Genomic DNA, 21,723 nt, shown 5'->3' with positions numbered 1-21,723 from the left:
CTTTATGAGACATTGATACCCTTGCATAATTCTTAGCCGATAGTACTGTTATCGGCACTTATACTTTTATGCATCTGTCCAGATACTAGGGTAATATTTCTTTAAATATTTTCCATTTAACGCTCTGGGAAACACAACCCCTTCGAGGGTTTCTAAAATATATGCATTACCAGGAATAGACTGATTTATCCGATATGGACCTTCCCAATTAGGAGACCACTTTCCAAACTTTGAACTTTTAGTCCCAATCGGTAAAATCAATTTCCAGACCAGATCTCCATCGGCAAACTCTTTTACTTTCACCTTCTTGTCATACCATCTAGCTACTCTTTTCTTATTTTCTTCAATACTAACTAAAGCCCTTAACCGATGACCCGCCACATCTTCCAACTCATCTTTCATAAGAGTATTATACTCATCGGCTGTCAGCTGATTTTGAGAACGTGTTCGTCTAGAGCCAACCTTAATTTCCCAAGGCAACACTGCATCGTGTCCATATACTAACTGATAAGGCGTTACTTTGGTTGCACCATGGCATGACATCCGATATGACCACAAGGCTTCATTTAATACTGTATGCCACCTCCTAGGATTTTCTTCAATTTTGCGCTTAATGAGTTTGATGATCCCTTTGTTAGAAGCCTCAGCTTGACCATTAGCTTGAGCATAATATGGAGAAGAATTTAAAATTTTAATTCCCATACCTACAGCAAACTCATCAAATTCTCCTGATGTAAACATAGTACCCTGATCGGTAGTGATAGTCTGAGGAATACCAAATCGGTAAACAATATGCTCTTTCACAAAATCAATCATATTGACCGATGTCACCTTCTTTAAAGGAATTGCCTCAACCCACTTTGTGAAATAATCGGTAGCAACCAGAATAAATTTATGTCCTTTACTCGATGGCGGATAGATCTGACCAATGAGATCAATAGCCCATCCCCGGAACAGCCATGGTTTGATTATAGGATTCATAGCCGATGCAGGCGCTCTTTGAATATTACCAAACTTTTGACACCCCTGGCATCCCTTAAAATATTTAAAACAATCTTCAAGAATAGTCGGCCAATAGTACCCATTCCTTCTGATCATCCATTTCATCTTGAAAGCCGATTGATGTGCCCCACATACTCCTTCATGAATTTCACCCATCAAGCTTTTCGATTCATCATTGCTAACACATCTGAGTAAAACTCCATCTATAGTTCGATAATATAATTCATCATCGAGGAGCACATATTTGGTAGCTTGGAACCTTATACGTCTCTCGACCTTTCTACATGGATCCTTTAAATAATCGACAATCTCTTTCCTCCAGTCATCGGTATCAACTGCCGATGTTAGCACTTCCTGAATAGGCTGATACCCTGAAGCATGCTGAGCTAGTCGATTAGCTTCCTCATTATGCAATCGAGAGATATGTTCAAGACGCAAATCTCTAAATCCTTTCAACAATTGCAAACATCTTTCATAATACGGAATCAAAGCTTCACTTCGGCATTCATAAATTCCATCTAATTGATTTATAACTAGCATAGAATCGCCAAAGATTTCAACAACATCGGCACGTATCTCCTTCAGCAATTCTAACCCCTTTATCAAGGCTTGGTATTCAGCTTGATTATTTGTCGCTGTAGCAACAATCGGCAATGAAAACTCATACTTCTTTCCCTGAGGTGAAATTAACACAATGCCGATACCTGCCCCTTCACCACATGTGGACCCATCGAAGAAAAGTGTCCAGGGAGCAATCCCCAAAGAATCCACCGTATTACAATGCTGAGTGACAAAATCAGCCATCACTTGCCCTTTAACTGCCTTAGTTGATTTGTAGCGTAGCTCAAATTCTGATAATGCTAAAATCCATTTGCCGATTCTACCACTTAATATCGGCATCGACAGCATATACTTGACCACATCGTCTTTGCATATGACCATACACTCGGCAGATAACAAATAATGCCTTAATTTGACACAAGAAAAGTATAAGCACAGACACAATTTCTCGATAGCCGAATACCTCATCTCAGCATCCACTAATCTTCTGCTCAAATAATAAACAACACGCTCCTTCCCTTCAAATTCTTGAATAAGAGCCGAACCGATAACTGTATCATCAGCTGACAAATACAACCTGAAAGGCTTCCCATGTTGAGGTGGAACTAGCACTGGAGGATTTGATAAATATTTCTTAATTTCATCAAGGGCTAATTGATGTTCAACTCCCCATACAAATTCCTGATCAGCTTTTAATTTAAGTAGTGGGCTGAAAGCCTTGATCTTACCCGACAGATTAGATATGAATCTTCTAATGAAATTAATCTTACCGATCAAAGATTGCAATTCAGTCTTATTGGCAGGAGCAATCACCTTGTTAATTGCATCAATAGACTTCCCACTGATTTCAATGCCCCGTTGATGCACCATAAAACCCAAGAATTGTCCTGCCGATACACCGAATGCACATTTATTAGGATTCATCTTCAATCCATGCCTCCTTGTGCACTCCAGTATCTTTCGCAGATCGGCTAAATGTGCTGTGATATCTCCAGACTTAATCACTACATCATCAATGTAGATCTCCACTAATGTGCCGATGTACTCATGAAAAATAAAGTTCATAGCCCTTTGATAAGTAGCACCGGCATTTTTCAAACCAAACGTCATGACTATCCACTCGAACAACCCCACATGTCCTGGACATCTGAAAGCAGTCTTGGGAATATCCTCCTCAGCCATGAATATTTGATTGTAACCTGCATTACCATCCATGAAGCTAATAATTTGATGTCCAGCCGCAGCATCAATCAACAAATCAGCAATCGGCATTGGATAGCCATCCATCGGTGTGGCTTTGTTGAGATTCCTGAAATCAATACAAACACGAAGTTTTCCATTTTTCTTATAAACAGGAACCACATTAGAGATCCACTCTGCGTATCGACATTGCCGAATAAACTTTGCTTCAATTAATTTAGTTATTTCGGCCTTAATGTCAGGAAGTACATTAGGGTTGCATCGGCGCGCTGGCTGCTGATGTGGCCGAAATCCAGATTTGATAGGTAACCGATGTTCAACTATCGATCGGTCTAACCCAGGCATCTCAGTATAATCCCAAGCAAAACAATCTTTATATTCTTTTAACAAATCTGTTATTCGCTGCTTACACTTAGAATCTAACTTAGCACTAATAAAAGTAGGCCTCGACCTATCACCATCACCGATATCTACTTCTACTAAATCATCTGCCGATGTGAACCCTTGGCCTAATTTTCCATCATCGGCAAACCTATCCATTAAAACTCCTCTTCAGAACCGACTGCTTGGATCGGTGGAATTTCATAATCAGCAACTCTAAGGAACTCTTTTTCCCAAGCTTCTCCTGATATGCATTTAGTTCGCTCATAAGTATCTGATTCTGCCGATGCGATGATATAAGAAGAATCACCAGGGACGACCTCAATCTTATCCCCAATCCACTGTACGAGGCATTGATGCATTGTAGAAGGAACACAACAATTAGCATGAATCCAATCCCTCCCTAGAAGCAGATTATATGCACCCTTGCCGTTGATAACAAAGAACGTCGTTGGCAAGGTTTTGCTGCCGATGGTCAATTCAACGCACACCGCCCCTTTAGCCGGTGACACATTGCCTTCAAAATCTTTCAACATCATATCAGTTTTGGTCAAGTCTTGCTCTCCCCTACCAAGTTTCCGATACATCACGTAAGGCATAATATTAATCGCAGCCCCTCCATCAATAAGTACCTTAGACACAGGCTGCCCATCAACTCTGCCCTTCACAAATAAAGCTTTAAGATGCTGTCTCTCGTCATCGGTAGGTTTCTCAAAAATAGCCATCATTGGATCTAGTGTTAGCTGAGCCACTTGATCAGAGAGAACAACTTCTTCCTCATTATCAGATATTGCCAGAAACTCCATCGGCAACATGAATACCATATTAACATCTGCCGATGGACCCTTATTTTTGTGTTTTACCTGCCACTGCTGATGACCAGGCCTTTCATTGGAGGAATTTTCCTCCTGGTATAAATCCTCCTGACGCTCACGTTGCATCCTCCTTCTCTGCGTCTTTGTCAGACCCTCTGGGCACCATCGAGGAAACTTGGTCTTCCAAACCGGCTGATAACAAGTCCTAGTTGGTTCTACACGACGTATATTAGGGTCCCTGTAGAATATTTCCTCATCGGGAACTCTTGCGTTTGCCATCTCCTCAAGCTCCTCTCGATTCCTTGGAAAATATCCAGCGCGTTTACCAAGCCTCTCATGTACACTAAGTCTGCCCCCCAGCCGATCATGCACTGATGCTCTGCCTCTGATCGGCTCGTTGATAGACAAACCCTGATTACCACGTTGAAACCTCCTTTCTGAACGATTGACTCCGTAATAACCATTACACTCAGGGCAATTTTCAACAGTTGGCAATTTAATACCTTCTTCCCAGCAATGGATGAAAAACGGACATCTCCAATGATCTTTATGTCGATTCCACTCTTCCTGACGTCTCATTTCTTGCTGTTGCCGATATCGGTCATTACGTTGATGCCAACCCTCCTGCTGCCTTCGATGAGTAATCACAATGCCAGGTCGAGGAGATTTTTTGGAACTACTGCTTTCTCCTAGCAAACCCTTACTTTTTGCATCATCGGTAGTTATCCGATGTTGGGGGTCTACTGACGCGTTTTTCTCAGCAGCCTCTGACGTTAATACCTTGGTCTTTCCTTTGGCATCCAACATATTTGCTGGAAAAGGGTGTTGATCAATTTTCATCGGCTTCTGGGTCTTGGAAGTACCAAACTTAATTCTCCCAGATTCAATAGCCGATTGTAACTGTTGCCTGAATACCTTGCACTCATTTGTACTGTGTGAAGTTGCATTGTGCCATTTGCAGTACAAAATCTTCTTCAACTCTTCTGCCGATGGGATCACGTGATTAGGTGACAGCTTAATTTGGCCCTCTTGAAGCAGAAGATCAAATATTTTATCGGCCTTGGTGATATCAAAGGTAAACTTTTCTGGCTCTTTTTGACCAAAGGGACATGATATCGGCTTTTTATTCTTAACCCACTCAGCTAAGCCGATAACTGGTTCTTCATCAGAGTCAGAATCTCCTACTTCTTCAACAAATGATACCTTTTTACTCCAGTTCTTTTTAGGTTCAAAAACCCTAGTATCTTGATCAGAGATCCTTTGCACAAGATGACTGAGGCTTTCAAATTCCTGAGAAGCATATCTGTCCTTAAGATGTGGCAATAACCCCTGGAAAGCTAAATCGGCAAGCTGCCGATCATCCAGCACCAGGCTGTAGCACTTATTCTTTACATCTCGTAGCCTTTGTACAAAGCTCTCTACCGATTCATCATTACGCTGTCTCAATTTTACTAAATCGGTAAGCTTCTTTTCATGGATTCCAGCAAAGAAATACTTGTGGAATTGTTTTTCTAGATCAACCCAAGTAATAATAGAATTTGGTGGCAATGAAATGAACCATGTAAATGCTGATCCAGACAAAGATGATGAAAATAATCGAACTCTTAATTCATCTCTGTTAGCTGCCTCTCCACATTGAATAATGAAGCGATTGACATGTTCCATTGTTGATGTATCATCTTGCCCAGAGAATTTAGTGAAATCCGGTACCTTGTACCGATTTGGGAGAGGAATTAAATCGTACGCAGGAGGGTATGGAGTCCGATAAGAATAAGTATTGACCTTGGGCTTTATTCCAAACTGATCCTTCATAATCTCTGCTATCTTATCGGCCCAAAAAGCATCAGCCTCCTGCTGACGAACTGGTTGAATTTCTACAGGAGGTGCCTGCTGACATCCTTCCACATATCTTTGTGGCCCACGATCTCCAGCAATCGGCATATTTGCCGCTACTTGTGGTCCATTAACCTGTTGGAAAGGATTCATCGGCTGGGCTGCCGATGCTTGATTCTGGAAACCAGCTTGCATATGACCTTGTTGAATCCCTGCAACCTGCTGATTTCGCTGAACTGTATGTTGAACAGGTAACTGTCCTGACCAATCATTATTAGAACTCATCGGCACAAAACTTACCGATGGTTGGTAGTTTGCTGATATTGTTGGATAATTATAACTGGTTTGAGGCATGAACTGAACCCCAGTTTGACTCATAGCAGGGGCTTTCTGCTGCATCGGCAGTACGCTCGCCGATGGACTTGAATTGAATGTTTGAATCATAGGCATCTGGAAACCTCCTGGAGTTGGTTGTACAGAAGTAGTTGCGGCATATTGAGGCACTTGAGCCATCGGCGAAACGGCCGATGATATAGGCGCTCTTCCTGCTGCATCAAATACTTGAGGTAATCTAGGATTGAAAGCAGATGACTCTGGAGGCATGCCATATCCCCACCAATTAGTAGGAATCTGGTTATTCTGAGACACAGGGCCTGACATAGCTGATGCCGATAGATCTGTATTAAGCTGAATTCGCCCTCCTGGTAGTACCTGATCTGACTGTATCGGTGTAGATTGAATATTAGGTGAACCTGCCAATACTGGAGGGGAAGTAGCTTCTGTACCCACAACGGCCGAAGGAGCCGATGGAGTTTTGACAGATGCCGGCTCTGGTTGATGATAGGCAGGCCCAACGTAATGTGGTGCCGCTTGTCCTTCTTTGAGAGTTCGAACCACAGCATTATGAACAGTATTGGACAGCACATTGGAATGATTAATCAAAGCATGATTTACTGCAGAATTAACCATCTCTTGAAGTTTACCAGGATTGGAGTCAAAGGTAACCTGCCGAGGCAACGGCAAATCTTGCTTCTGGATGACTTGTCCACTCTTGTTCAAGCTAAACGATCTCAGACAAAGCTGCTTGTATTCTTCTACAGCCTTTTCCATAGCCTGCCTCTGTTCTTCCTTGAGATCCTCTTCTGATACTGCGATAATGTTCCCTGGATCGATCTCGGAGTTGAACATATTGGTTGAAGTGTCCCACCGAGCGTGCCAAAAGATGTGTTGATGCAAAAGTGATCTGCAAACACAAAGGGCTAATACCCGAATCGATATCCAAAGCGTGCCAGTCGATTTGACCTACTAATCGACAAGGATGAAGACACGAACACTTTGGTCCTGACAACAGCGATACGCCCGGAAGTCACGGCCAAGAGGTGCTCACACGGAACTCGAGAATCGCCGAAGGTCGCACTGAAGCGATGCAGCTCGCCGAATCAATGAGAACTCGTAAAAGGGAAAAATATGCAAATTGACGAAGTCGCCGAAAAGTAAGTAGATGCAAATAGGAGTAAAAAGTTGGTTTTGATATTGATTGATATTCTTTATTACATTGCCCCTTACTCCATATTTATACCCTGATCTAAAGAGACACAACCAAACACAACTAGGACACCAATCCCATATCTAAGGAAACACGTGACTCTTACACGAATCATATCCTAACAAATATAGAAAAGGAAATCAACTCCTATCTATTTCCTTGTCCGCCTCAATTACGATGGAAATCTCACTGTCCCCCTTCCCATCGGCATATTCCCTGCTTCATCGGCAGTAGTCTTCAAGTCTTCCTTCATCGGCATACTCCCTGTTTCATCGGCAGTAGTCTTTAAGTCTTCCTTCATCGGCATACTCCCTATCTCATCGGCAGTAGTCTTCAAGCCTCCTTTCATCGGCATCGACAACAACTCCTCCAACCTCATCGGCAACGCCCGAGTCCAAATCAACCTTTCCATCGATCATCACCAACTATCGGCAACCATTTTTACAAACTGGCTTTCATTGGCTATCAAAGTATTCAATAACTTTCCCCTTGCCGATTGGTCCACTCCGATTATTTTGACACGTGCAAAAAACGGTGTCAACAATGAGAAAACATGCGTAAATTAAGGGTGATCCATCTCTCGGCAGCGGCCCGAACCGTCCGATCAACCTGGGTGACCCGCTGGCATAGGACTTACCTCGATGGCACGAGCGATGGGTTCGAGTAGCTCTTACCAGATATGTTCGAGTGGAATTCGGGTCCGTCGTTCATGACAGTCAGAATAACCCACATGGGGCATCCTACTACTCCTTACCCATCTCTCGACAGCGGCAAAGCCGTCCAATCGACTTGTGTGACCTGCTAACATAGGACTTACCTGCAGAGATAGAGGATGAGATCACCCCCTAAGAAATTAGTTAGGAAGATACGCCAGGTGGCAAACTTTCAATAAGTGGACAAGCCCTTAAATTTTGTTATGGCCTAACAAATTTTTAGCCCTTCTCCCCTTTTCGTATAAAAATGTTAGTGCATTCCGACCCCTTATGTCATTAAGGCCGTAAAGCCTAGGGTGCTGGTGGACAAACTCTGATCACGCTGGTGAGCAAAGGCGCCATAGCCACTGGGGCATAGGTTTCTCACATTCCGACTAGTTTTACTCAGCGTTCGTTTTCGCATCCCTAGCTTCTAGGTCTCAACGTGAGAGAGGGTTGGGCATGGAGAAAGTTTGCCAGGTGGATATACTCTTAGACGCGTACCGACTCTTTTCGTAGCTATGGCCAAAAAGCCCGGGGTGCAGAAAAAACTCTGATCACGCTGGTGAGCAAAGACGTCGTAGCCGCTGGGGTGTAGGTTTCTCGTAGTCAGACCAGTTTTACTCAGCGTTCATTTTTCGCAAACCTCGCTTCTAGGTCTTAACATGAGAAAGGGTTGGGCATAGAGAATGTCTACCGGATAGATACACTCTTATCAGCCCCTAAGTGAGGCCCGACCCCCTACCGTTGCTAGGGTCAGGTGTCACTAAAGATCGGGGAGTTTGATAGCAAAATTGATAAGAGAAAATGTGCGTATATTAAGGGTAAAAGCGACATAGCTGCTCCATGTTCTAGGTATTGATGAAGACTACGCCATCGATGGTCTTGAGCTTGTAGGCGCCTGGTCAGAGCACCTCTACGATGACGTACGGTCCCTCCCATGATGGAGAGAGCTTGTGGCGGTTCTTGTTGCTCTGTACGAGGTAGAGCACTAGGTCCCCGATGTTGAAGGTCCAGCCCCATACTCAATGGCTATGGTACCGACGTAATGCTTGTTGGTATTTGGCCGAGCGGAGGAGGGTGACATCGCGTGCTTCATCTAGCTGGTCCATCACATCTTTGAGGCACGCTACGATGAGGGTGGTAGCCATGGCTAGCTTCCTCCCTTGCATCACCGCGAGTACGCCTGTGGGCGTCTAGGGTGTCCCGTGCGTCACGGTGGCAGCCAAAACGCTAATGCACCGGGATGGTGGTGTGCGACCTACCGCCTTGTGGTGCCTCATGGACTAACGTGTCCTTGTTGGGTCGCTCTGAGGGCATGCGCTAGCTAGTGTTGAGCTCGCGTCGTCGAGATAGCGAGCTCTCAGCCTGCTGCACCACTATGCGCTCGTGTAGCATGCGAATCTCACGATGGGCCCAACGATCCTTGGGCGTCGTGGGCCCCAGAAGCCCTTAGAGCAAAGCCACCAGAAGCCTAGACGATGTGTGGGAGCGCTTCATCGTTCTCGATGATCCTTCGGTTCACGTCGTAGGCCATGGCACGCGCATGCCTACCATCTCCATGGCGCTCGATCTCTCACTCAAGCTCCGCGCATTCCTGCTCGAGCTGGAGTCATGCCTCTTCATGCTCTTGGTCCTGGGCCTTCAGCTGCTCCACCCACAGGTAGGATAGGGCCCTAGCATCCCCCTCAGCCTCATCGTTGAGATCATTCATTGGGGTAGTCTCTTCTTCGTGGATGCTTTCGATGCGTCCCTTGGGGGTACCTACCATTAAACACTCACGAGAGGGGTGATGGCTCCCCCTACTGGAGTCAGAGCTGGAGGGTGACTCTGATTCTCCTATGAGAAGGTCGTGGAAAGTCTCCACAACATATTCGGTCATCCCCACGAACTCATCGTTCGTAGGGGATGGAGGCGTGCGTTGCGCCATAAGGTGGCCAACGATCTCCGCGGCGTTGCGGAGACCGGACGGAAGCGCTATCGGGGCATTTCGGATGAGGTATTCTAAGGAGAGCAGCTCTCCTCCGGCGAGTTGCGTCATGACATTAGCGAACGAGAAGGTGAGGTGGTGCAGGTTCTCCTGGGACGGTCGGTGTCCTAAGAAGGCGCTGAGCTGGCTCTCTATCCTCCCATAGTCGAAGCCGAGGAGCTGGTCGCTCCCGGGAGCATAGGCCTCCGGTGCGAGCAGCTGCAGTTCCTCAAGCGCCTCGACGATTGCATCGAGGCCGGCGGAGTGGAGAGGTTGGACGACGACGGGAGTCCGCATCAACTCTCCCTCCGTCGTGACGATGAAGTCTAGGTTCCCGAAGCGCACGTGCGCGTCCGGGACCCAGCTGACGTTGTGACGAGCCATCCGAGACCTGGTGTAGATGTCGAGACACACAAAAGGCCTCTACCTGGCACGGCAACTGTCAGTGTTTCGAATCACCACCAACAAAATAAATTTCTAATATTATGCATTTGGCTCGGATGGTGTGCTAGAGGACACGAGGTTTATACTGGTTCAGGCAGAATGTTCCTACGTCCAGTTCGTTGCTGCTGCTCGTGTTACTAGCACTAAAAGTTCATAGTAGGAGTTACAAAGGGGTGAGAAAGGGACGGGTCCTAAGTCTTTGGTGAAAGGAGTGAATGGGTGCTGAGAGAGCTTGGTTGCTGCTCAGCCGTGTGTTCGGGGTTCGATGAGTTTGTTCAGACCTGGCTTGAATCGATCCGATGGGTGATCAGATGCCCTTTATGGGACACCCTACTTTCCCTTTTATAGGCCAAGGGAAAGCATGGGTTACAGCAGAGGAAAAGAGAAGAATGAGAGGGAGCAGGAGTCCTTCAGGATCATCGGGTCCTTCTTCTCCTGCATGCGGGTCCCGCCGACCCTGTAGATGTCAACAGGGGCAGCTCCACGTCATGGCCCTGTCCGTCACTGACACCATGCGCAGGCGTCGTCTGCCGGTCATGGTGCTCCACTCCGTCATAGCGGACATCGTGGTGAACTGACGCGCCTATCAGTGTTGGTACGAGGGTTAGGTAGAACAGTACCGGTACGCTCGACGCTATTTTAGATGTGAATCCTCAGGTATGGACCGTTGTGGCCGTGGGTTACATCAAGGCGTGCCAAACCCATACGTCTAGACCTAGAGTGGTTGGTAGCAGTATAGAACCCCATCTGACGAGACGGAGCCTGCCTCAGAAGTCGGGTGATACGGAGCCTGCGGCCTCGGGGTCGGACGAGGCGAAGCCTGCCTCTAGGCGGCGGACGAGGCGGAGCCCGCGGCCTCGGGGTTGGACAAGGCGAAGCCTGCCCCTAGAGGGCGGATGAGGCGGAGCCTCCGGCCTCGGGGTCGGACGAAGCGGAGCACGAACCCAAGGCCCAGGCGAGGCGGAGCGCAAACCCAACGGTCAGGCGAGGCGGAGCCCACATCCTTGAGGTCGGGTGAGGCGGAGCCCGCGGCCTTGGGGTCGGGCGAGGCGGAGCCCGTGGCCTCGGGGTCGGACGATGCGGAGCCCTCCTCCAGAGGTCGGGCGAGGTGGAGTTCGCCCCCAGAGATCAGACGAGGCGGAGCTTGCGCGCCTGGGATCGGTTCGAGCCACAGTCGCGCTTTTGACTGCTCGGATGAATCAATATTGATGATTATTAGCTCCTCATTTTCGGACATCCTAGTATTAGTCTCCGACGTGCGTCTTGCGTGATAACGTCCTAAACCCACTCCCACGGCACCTCTTCTAGTTGAGCTGTCCATGATAATGACGAGAAGGTGAAGCCGTCAAGCGAAAGAGACGATGCGGCCGGCTGTCTAAGCAAAGACGAAGACCAAGCGACGCTTCATGTTCACCACATCGTGCAGGATGTGGAACCATCAGATAGGCCTGAATGGGCTTTCTTTAATGGGCCTCAAATACATGTCATGATGTTTGGTTCACTCACTGTTAATGTAAACGGCTTGGGAAATAGATTACGGGAGGAACAACACTGTGACCGATGACTATTTGTTTGGTTTGGCATTGTAGCATGTCTCGACGGGCGTTAACGCGATACCCCTCCGGAAGTAGAGGAATCACCGATCAACCGATCAACGCAAGTATCCCTTTTCCTTCCCCTAAGTAATCAGATAACGTTACAGATGCGCGAACCAAACACCATCTTAGCGTTTGGGATGAATTAGCAGAGACTAAACAACTATTAAATACAAATATTAACTACAGAATAGGGAGACAAGTACAACGCCGGGGGGTGCCAGGCCCCACACCGGGAGTTCGTCGCCTTCCTCCTGGACCGCCTCAAGACGTTCGTCCAGGAGGAGGCCGCCTTCGCCGCTAGCAGCGGTTCATCGGCGGCCGTGGCGGAGGAGGAGCAGCGGTTCATCGACGCGGAGGCGGAGCGCGGGGTGGTGTACCTGATGGGGGAGGCCACGGTGACGGCAGCGGTGGGGTCGTCGCTGCTGAAACGGGTGGTGGTGAACAGCGTGTACGGCTTCCTACTGAAGAATCTCCGGGAGAGCCACAAGGCGCTGTCCATCCTCAAGGACCAGCTGCTCAGGGTCGGCATCACCTACGAGATCTGACCTCACTCACTCCATCTCTTCTATTCTACGTAGTAGTAGGGCGTGTTTTCCTTTGTGCTACCTAGCTTTGTTCCAAGTTCCAACTTCCAATGGCGTGCCCAGCAATTGTAGCGAAGATTGTTCATTAATCTGTTGTGCACACGTATTTGCATGGATAGTTACTAGTAATAGTTGTCTCTGTTGCAAATTGCCAAGATCCATTCCATCTGTGATGCTGAAGCACCAGCAGCTGCCGGTTCAGACGTTGAGTACTCAGAGATCACAATATGATTCTGAAAAGGAAGAATATGCACTTGGACTCCTACAACTGTGTATTATATGCTTACACATAGGGATGAAAACGGATTGGATACGGACGGATATCACTGATATTACATTTGTTTTCATATTTCTGTCCGGATTCGGATTCGAATACGGATAGTGTCAACTATGTCGGATAGGATACGATTGGATATCGACATCATAAATATGCGATTTGAGTATTCGGATACGGATACGGTATCGGATGTTGGATATCCGGACTCGGATACGGACAGATCTCAACCCCTCTAAACGGATTCGGTTTCGAATACGGTCGGAAAATATCTGTACCGTTTTCATCCCTACTTACACAACACAGAAGAAACTTGTCAGCATCTTTTCCTACAGTGTCTATTTGCAAAGCAATGCTGGGAACTAATAAACATTGACATCCCACTGAATGAAACATCCCCAGAGCTCTCAGGTTATCTCAAAGACAGACTTCACTCACAATTCTTCATGTCAGCAGTAGTGCTCATTTGCTGGACAAGACTGTCAGGAATGACTTAATCTTCAAGGGCATTCAGCCATCAATAACACTTGCTAGAAGACTGTTTTCGTCAGAAATGCTCTTGCTCTTGCATAGAGTTAAGCCAAGCCTTGCTACTCAGTTTGATCAATGGATACAAACAAATTGTAATTCCTGATATGTTTTGTTTCTTTCTTTGTTTCTTGAAGCTGTGCCTGTAATCTTTAACTTTTTTTTAATATAGCCTCGGTCCCTCCAGTTTCCTCAAAGAGAGAGAGAGAGAGAGAGAGAGAGAGAGAGAGAGAGAAAAGTGCGTGGGCAACACAAAAAATCAATGCATACGTACACAAACATGGCATACACGGGTACACGCACAGAGAGGCATTAGTCTGTCATGCCGTCCTTTACAGTTGTTGTCTTGCTAAAAATGTAAATATGCCTCTGTATCCTTTCTCTTGTCTGTTAATATTCAGAAGGATCCAGGCCTGAGCTGAAACTGTAAATCCACAAGCTGCTGAACCAAGCAGGATGCAAGCATAGGGCAGTCCGGATAATGGCTTCGGCTTTGTTTGTACTGTATTCGATGTCACCAAACGAAGACAGTGCTGGCTTGGGCTCCTGTGTCGGAGGAAGAAACGCAGGCACGATCATCTTGCTCCAGAGTGACTGATGGCCAGACCCAGCACACTTCCTGATGATTTGTTATGCACAGTTCCAATTCCAACGGATGTCGGACTATCAGGCAATGGGCTAATGGCACAGTGATGAGCACAGAAGCGCCATCTATACTTTTGGGGTTTTAATTTGGCCAAACCCTGCTGACAACTTAACATCTGAAAGCTAGGCCAAGTTAATAGAGAGGCCATAAGGCCAAATTCTACCAGTTAACAAAACCTTGCTAACAACTTAACATCTGAAAGCTAGGCCAAGTTAACAGAGAGGCCATGAGGCCAAATTCTACCAGTTAATGTCACCAAACATACAACTGCAGATTGGAATTGGTTAATTGGCGTTGTGGGTAGTGAACGAAAGACGATCTTAGTGGGTGTCACCGCTCTTCTCTGGGCTATCTGGTGTACATCGGAATGATGTTGTTTTCGAAAAGAAACAATTTATTTCTTCTATGCAGGCTAACTTCAGGGGAATGTATTGGCGGATGCGGTTTGGGGCATTGATGCAGCGTGAGGATGCAAAGCAAACCATTCGACTGGCGAGCCGAGCACTGGAAGTTGTTGCATTGGACTTTTTCACCAAGAGCGGATGCAGGAGCAATAATAGACTCAGCACACTTCCTGATGATTTGTTATGCACAGTTCCAATTCCAACGGATGTCAGACTATCAGGCAATGGGATAATGGCACAGTGATGAGCACAAAAGTACCATCTACACTTTTGGGGTTTTAATTTGGCAATAGCATCTCACTAAACAAAACCCTGCTGACAACTTAACAGCTGAAAGTTAGGCCAAGTTAACAGAGAGGCCATAAGGCCAAATCCTAACAGTTAATATCACCAAACATACAACTGCAGATTGGAATTGGTTAATTGGCGTTGGGGGTAGTGAACGAAAGCTGATCTTAGTGGGTGTCACCGTTCTTCTCTGGGCTATCTGGTGTACATCGGACTGATGTTGTTTTCGAAAAGAAACAATTTATTTCTTCTATGCAGGCTACCTTCAGGGGAATGTATTGGATGCGGTTTTGGGCATCGTTGCAGCATGAGGATGCGAGGAAACCATTCGACTGGCCAGCCGAGCACTGGAAAGTTGTTTCATTGGACTTTTTCACCAAGAGCGGATGGAGGAGCAATAATAGACTTTGCTTATAATCACCTTGATCTACTTGTGTTCTCGTTCCCTTTTTTTACAGCAATTAGCTGAAAATTTTGTAAATAATTGGATGTGCGCGATTGCAGAGGCCGGAAACTTTTTTCCATTATCTAAAAAAAACACAACTGCAGATTGATCAAGGTCAAGTGTAGAACTTGCAAGGAAGATGCTATTCACCGTGACATAGCTAGATGCTAAACCGGCGACGGTCCATTTGACATACACTTTAGCCTCTTGTGGTAACACAGCTTATGCATAGTGGAAGACATGATGTCGAACTCTTCAAACCTCCAGGCCAGCTCCATGCAGCTGAGGAAACTCCAAATACTAAAACAGCAAGGGAAGGTCTCACAGTTGCACCGAAGAGACGAGAGGAGCTTGATCATTGATGCCATTACCGCGGCAAGGCCGGATACAAAAACCGCGGCCTACGTTTGTCTCTTGTCCCGGATCTCACCGTTGGCATCCATTGCATCCCCTTTGTACCGACGAAACATGACATGCATTACAGCTCCTCCTGTCGATGATTGCAAAGCGTACAGATTTCTACGCTCTGTAAAAGGTCAGCAGCAGCAGCAGAAATTACCGTCTGCAGTTCACAGTATCATAAATCTTTCTATCGAAAGACTGGCACACCAGGCAGTAACGGGAGTGCGACGAAATGAGTACACGGTAGCCCAAGACTAGCTCTCTTCTTTTCCTGTGGAGCTTGATTGAATCATGGATTTGGCGATATAGAACATCTCACATATGACGAGAACGTAAAGGTACACGCTAATCAAATTATGTCATGTATGATGGTGGAAACAAAAAGTTACGTACATGATAATATGCTGCCAAATACAGATTGTGCTAATCAAATTATATTATGTAATGTTATGTCTTTTCATATGTCCAAATCATGCCAACAAATTAGCTATCACGTAAGTTACATGCTACTCAAATTATGCTAAATCAAATGGGCTTTGCTGCAATCTTGTGAGCCACTCATTTAATTAGATCGGACGGTTAGAATCACCTATTACTTCCTAGGAGGTAATCGATGAAATATATATTTATTTAATGTTAAATTTGGTAAAATAGATACATAAGGAAAGTTTTAGATATAAATTTTAATTTCTAAATCCAATTTATGCATGTGTGATCTATTAGATATAGCAATTTTTTTTTATTTTGTAACTTTAGACATGGAATGATTTAATTAGCCATAGCTGCCGTGAGCCCTTTTTTTCTCGTGCATGTAATCTCATTCCCAAATTACGTATACGTGACCGTGAATGTCATCCAGGTTCGTACATGACCGTCATCATTTTTTATGCTTGTATATAAGTTCTTGTTCCTAAATTTAGCTAAATACGTGACAGCACATAAAAGAGTTTTTTAATTGAGTACATAACACGTGATCGGTGTACAACTTTAATGTGACTATGTATTATAAAACTTTTTGATCACTTAATATGTACATTACACTGTATGCATAATGAACCATTTTAAAAGAATACACATGGATTCATATGCATCGTGCCATTGGAGTGATAGTTGTAATATAAATGATTAATAGGCCGGGTTGGGAGAATTCGAGAAATCAATGGCTGCACGTCCACTTGTGCATGCCGTGATGAGGGGGGTTTTGAGAATAACTTTTTTCTCAGATTAATTCACCAATTAATTAATATTAAAAATCTAAAAAATTAATGACTTAGATTTATTAGAGATATTACCTCTATAGGAAGTAAAGGGGCAACGTAGCATCTCCCAAATCAAATTATGTCATATCCAAAGTTAAAAAAAAAAGGTTTTCCACATCGTATAGATCATGCATGCATCAATTAGATCTAAAAAAAGGATTTTTTTTATATTGTCTAAAACTTTCCTCATTTATCCAATTTTTCCAAATAGAAAAATTAATAAATAAATATATATTTCACCTATTACGAAGTAATAGATGATTATAATCGTCCGATCTAATTAAATGAACGGCTCACAATCATTTGAGGATACCACAGTAAAGCTCTACAAAATCCTTTAGAAACAATAAACGGAACATTGATGCGCTGATGAGACAATCAGATTCGCATTCCATGGGTTAAACAATATAGTCGTTGATGCTGACAGAAAGTTCATCAACCATTTTCCTATTGTCTAATTGCTGCCCCTTCGTTCCGTTGTGCATAAATCACCATCCCCCTTCACGTTGCTGGCACCCTCTGCAACCAGTATCTGGACCTCCAAGCAATGCCACACACGTCGGAAGAAGAATCCCTCAACAACTTCCAGCAGCAGGCAGAGCTTGAAGCTTGCCCTGCTGGGTCAAGCAAAGCTGACACAGCCATGCCTGTAGGGAAAAAGAGACGAGGCCATCCAGGAACTCTAGGTATGATGCTTCAACTGAATTTTCAACTAGCACGCACACTTGTTTTCCATAAACAATAAGTCCATGCCGGATTTTTTCTTTTCCCAATCAAGATGGCAGAACACACGTGCAAGTGCAATGTAATTAACTCAACTCAATGTTTAAAACAATTAATGGTCTTTGTTCTTAATTACTAACTTATGAGAAACCAAATAAAGAAAGATGAAGATTTCTGAATCTCAGTAGAGACTCTGTATATTGACGTACCCTTCTGCGCATGAGAATCCAGCAGGTACACAAGAAAAGTGTTCTTGTGAAGTGTTGTTTTGGCTCTTTACTAAGGAGCTAATGATATCATGTTTTACCTAATTACCTTATTAGATTATAGTTTTCATCATGTTTTTCTTGTTTGGCCATTAGTATCAGCTCTATGCCTATCTCCAGTTCTCCACAATGCATATTTTTACTTTGTGCAGACTCGTTCCCACCAAGATTTGAGATACATAGATGGAACTAAAACACCTGAATAGATAGATAATCATAATAATAAATCGAGCGTTGCACTTTACAACATTGATTCATGGACATCTGTTTGCACACGAACACGTCACCGTGTGCCTTCCGCGTCGAGCGCGATTCGTATGACACGTCGAGGAGGAGCCTTGCTGGGAGCGCGATACGCAAGATACGTCTGCGAAGTCTCTTGAAACCCAAAACCCCACACACCCAGGATGGACCCCGTCAGGGCGTGCGGTGGCTATGGGCTGCCCTAGCCAGTCTGACCGCTCTAAGGCTTTGTCGTCGTTGAATCAACGAACATTGTCGAAAACGAAGAATGGGATGCAATAATTAATAGATAGAGAAAGTAATGTAAAGGGCAAAATAGTAGATGTATTTGATAGATTCGCGTAGTCAATCGGCCGTCACCCCTTATATGTATAGGGCGGTTGGTCTGAGTTCTAGGCCCTGTTCGCTTGGAGGAATTTGTGAGAGCGTGTTTTCATCCACGCACAGTGAATTCCGGCTGAAATTGTGAGCAGCCGAACGGCCCCCTAGTCTTGTTCAAACTTTATCCGGCCAAGCATTTAGTTAGGAAATATTAATCGCCAATACTCCGAACAGGTTTTAACCTTCTCGTAACACCTCTCGTTTTCCTTGATTTGTTTTATTTTCTCTTCACGCACGTGGTTAGCACCCATACGCATGCATGCAGGTATAGACTTCTCGCACTTTGCATTGCTCGTTCTTCCTTGCCCAACCCGGATTCAATTATTTCTTCTTACCTCCGATTTCTTTAATGAGCATGCAACCTGAAATCAACTGGAGCTTCCTTCTTCATGTGTCTGATCGCCAATCTTCTCGAGAGAGCGCATACCAACCAAAACCAAAGTTCCTGGAAAGGACATACAAGACGCCAAACATGTCTGCACTATCCAGTAAGTCCAGATAATAAATAAATCACCCTTGATGCTATATTAACCAGCCTAGTCGAATGATTATATGACGTTAACCAAACCAAGCTAATTTATGTTATCAAGTAATCGGCCACCTTAAATATAGCCGAACTGATTAAACTGAGGCCCAATCACCAAATCATTTTAATAGTCAAATTTGGCTATCTGACACACGAGCTAAATTTGAGTGTCAACAACATCCTAAGTAGCAAAGATAACCAGATTGTTCTATGGGACATACTCCCTTGATCCTAAATTATAAGTTATTCTAACTTTTTTTTGAGAATCATGTTGACCAAATTTCTATAATAGAATAAATAATATTTATGATACCAAAATAATTATCATTACCTATTTTTCATTAATTATATTCTTATGTAGTATACCTATTTGATGTCATAATTATTGGTAATTTTCTCTATAATTTTAGTTACCTTAAGATGCTTTGACTCTCCAAGAAAGTTGGAATAACTTATATTTTGAAATGAAGGGAGTAGGTATCAACACACGACCTCATTACAGATGGAGGTGATAAAAAGATAACTAGAATATGTGCACTTCAGCATGTGAAAACCTAACATTTGTTCATGATATACCTTTGGCAGATCCTGATGTGGAAGTAGTGGCTTTGTCACCTAAGACACTCTTGGCAACAAACAGATACATATGTGAGGTTTGTCACAAGGGCTTCCAGAGAGACCAGAACCTCCAGCTCCATAGGAGGGGCCATAACCTACCATGGAAGCTGAAGCAGAGAAGCAGCACTGAAGCTAAGAAGAAAGTGTATGTCTGCCCTGAGGTCACTTGCCCTCATCATGATGGAAGCCGAGCATTGGGCGATCTCACAGGCGTAAAGAAGCACTACTCTAGGAAACATGGGGAGAAGAAGTGGAAGTGTGACAGGTGTTCAAAGAAGTATGCTGTTCAGTCGGACTGGAAGGCGCACACAAAGATATGTGGCACAAAGGAGTACCGATGTGATTGTGGAACAATATTCTCAAGGTATGTCTATGTTCATTGTTCACACTAATCCAGTTTGTTAAAAACAAATAAGTTTACCAATTCTGGTAGACGTCAAACTATATGTATCAGAAACTAAAGCAACACAATGCCAATGGAATGTTCAATTCTTTGACATCCTTTAGCATTGCTGGGAATATTATATACGACTTACAAGTATTTATATTTCATATATTAACTTTTGAAAATTTACCTTAAAATTCAATCAATTGTATATAATTGCAGAAAGGATAGTTTCATCACACATCGAGCCTTCTGTGATGCACTGGCTGAAGACAACTCTAGGGTTAACCACAGCCTTGCAACAATGGTGGGAAGTCTGCATGGTCACCAGCAGAATATCTTTTCACATGGAGTACCTACCTTCCCCACTTCACCAACTGATGTGATGGCAAACTTGTCGAGCAATGATCATATTTCATACAGTCATCTGAGATCTTTGTCCCCTTATGCTCTGATTACAAGAAACACATCATTGTTCTCCAACCAGGTATCACCCAAGGATTCAGGCTTTCCACTTGATGGAAGCGCGTCAAGTTACCCTTATATGTCCATGAATTCCCCATACATGTCTGCTACTGCACTTCTACAGAAAGCTGCAGAGATGGGTGCGAAGACCAGCCAGGATCCTATATCACCATTACTCCTAAAAAGCTTCCCAAGTAACGTGACAACTCCTAGTCCTAGAGATCACATGGACATATCTTCTGGAAGACAGGGATACTGCCTCGGGAATTCAGCAGCTAGCAGTGTTGGCATCATGGCAACTGAACATGAGGGCTCTTACATGAGTGGTCGCAGTAACATTCTGATCAACACACCATGGGTGAGTAGTTATAGGCCTACCACAACACCCTTAATTGGACTAATGAATCATCCATTTGGCATGAGAGCAGAGAAGGAGAGCTCTGACATATTTCCTAGAGGCCAGACGCAACACAGCAGGCAGGAAAATATTTCACGGGTAGGAGATGCTGGACTAACCCAGGACTTTCTAGGATTAGGAGGCAGTGGGAATTTGGAAATGACTTCTGAGACTTACAACGCAGATGTGACAGCATTGAGCTATTCTGATGAGCAGCAAAAGCTGCAGGAACATATCTACTCTTACCATCAGTCATCTCTTGGCTCCACTGCACTGGAGAAACCCATTTGGGAATCCTGATACAGACATTTTACTTACTCGATCTGGTAGATCAGCTTCATAAGCTGTCCTTGGACTTGGAGCAGAAGTAGTCATTAAGCTGGTATTAACATGTGCCAAGCAATAAAGTCTTGTTCTGTTAGGCTAAATGGAGTTTATAAGAGCATTTCTATAGGGCAATTAGAAGGGGTAGCTCAGTATCTTGTCTGCATCAGAGTGACCACAAGGACAGCTTTAAGGAATTTCTGTAGTTTCATTCATGGTACATCAATAAATGCTTTGCGTTCTGTTGGAAAATGAAAGCAAGACATATGGATGCTGATTTTACTTCTCATTTGATGTATTCCGGTTCATAATGGAAAATGGAGTAACCCCAGTTCATAAAATGGATGCAGATTATTGTAGAACAATCCATTGGGGTAAACAATTTAGTTATAGCAGAATAAGAAGAACCGCAGACAATGGTGTTCTTCAATTTTCAAGTAGCCAGCAAAAGATTTATTGTACTCCTAATTTTATGCGGCTTTAGTCATATGAATGTGGTGTTTCCATTCCCCCCCCCACAACTA

The 21,723-nt window shown here is 44.5% G+C and overlaps 1 protein-coding gene across 1 annotated transcript; it reads left to right on the top strand.

The window, feature by feature from the left end:
* Nucleotides 1-17,418: 17,418 nt before the first annotated feature.
* Nucleotides 17,419-21,175, top strand: LOC136463450 (zinc finger protein GAI-ASSOCIATED FACTOR 1-like). The gene is made up of 3 exons (XM_066462448.1): nucleotides 17,419-17,557; nucleotides 19,596-19,992; nucleotides 20,236-21,175. Exons 1-3 carry the CDS (start codon nucleotides 17,419-17,421, stop codon nucleotides 21,173-21,175), a joined length of 1,476 nt encoding a protein of 491 aa, XP_066318545.1.
* The last annotated feature ends 548 nt before the right edge of the window (nucleotides 21,176-21,723 follow it).

Source organism: Miscanthus floridulus, chromosome 7 (assembly GCF_019320115.1).
Source record: "Miscanthus floridulus cultivar M001 chromosome 7, ASM1932011v1, whole genome shotgun sequence".
NCBI classification, from domain to species: domain Eukaryota; kingdom Viridiplantae; phylum Streptophyta; class Magnoliopsida; order Poales; family Poaceae; genus Miscanthus; species Miscanthus floridulus.
This window is presented reverse-complemented; position numbering and strand designations above follow the sequence as displayed.

Excerpts from the sequence above, each read along its gene's own strand:
- LOC136463450 (XM_066462448.1), top strand. The coding sequence starts at position 17,419 with ATGCCACACACGTCGGAAGAAGAATCCCTCAACAACTTCCAGCAGCAG. Across the intron at positions 17,558-19,595 it reads AGGCCATCCAGGAACTCTAG|ATCCTGATGTGGAAGTAGTG; the intron begins GTATGATGCTTC and ends TACCTTTGGCAG. Across the intron at positions 19,993-20,235 it reads TGTGGAACAATATTCTCAAG|AAAGGATAGTTTCATCACAC; the intron begins GTATGTCTATGT and ends ATATAATTGCAG.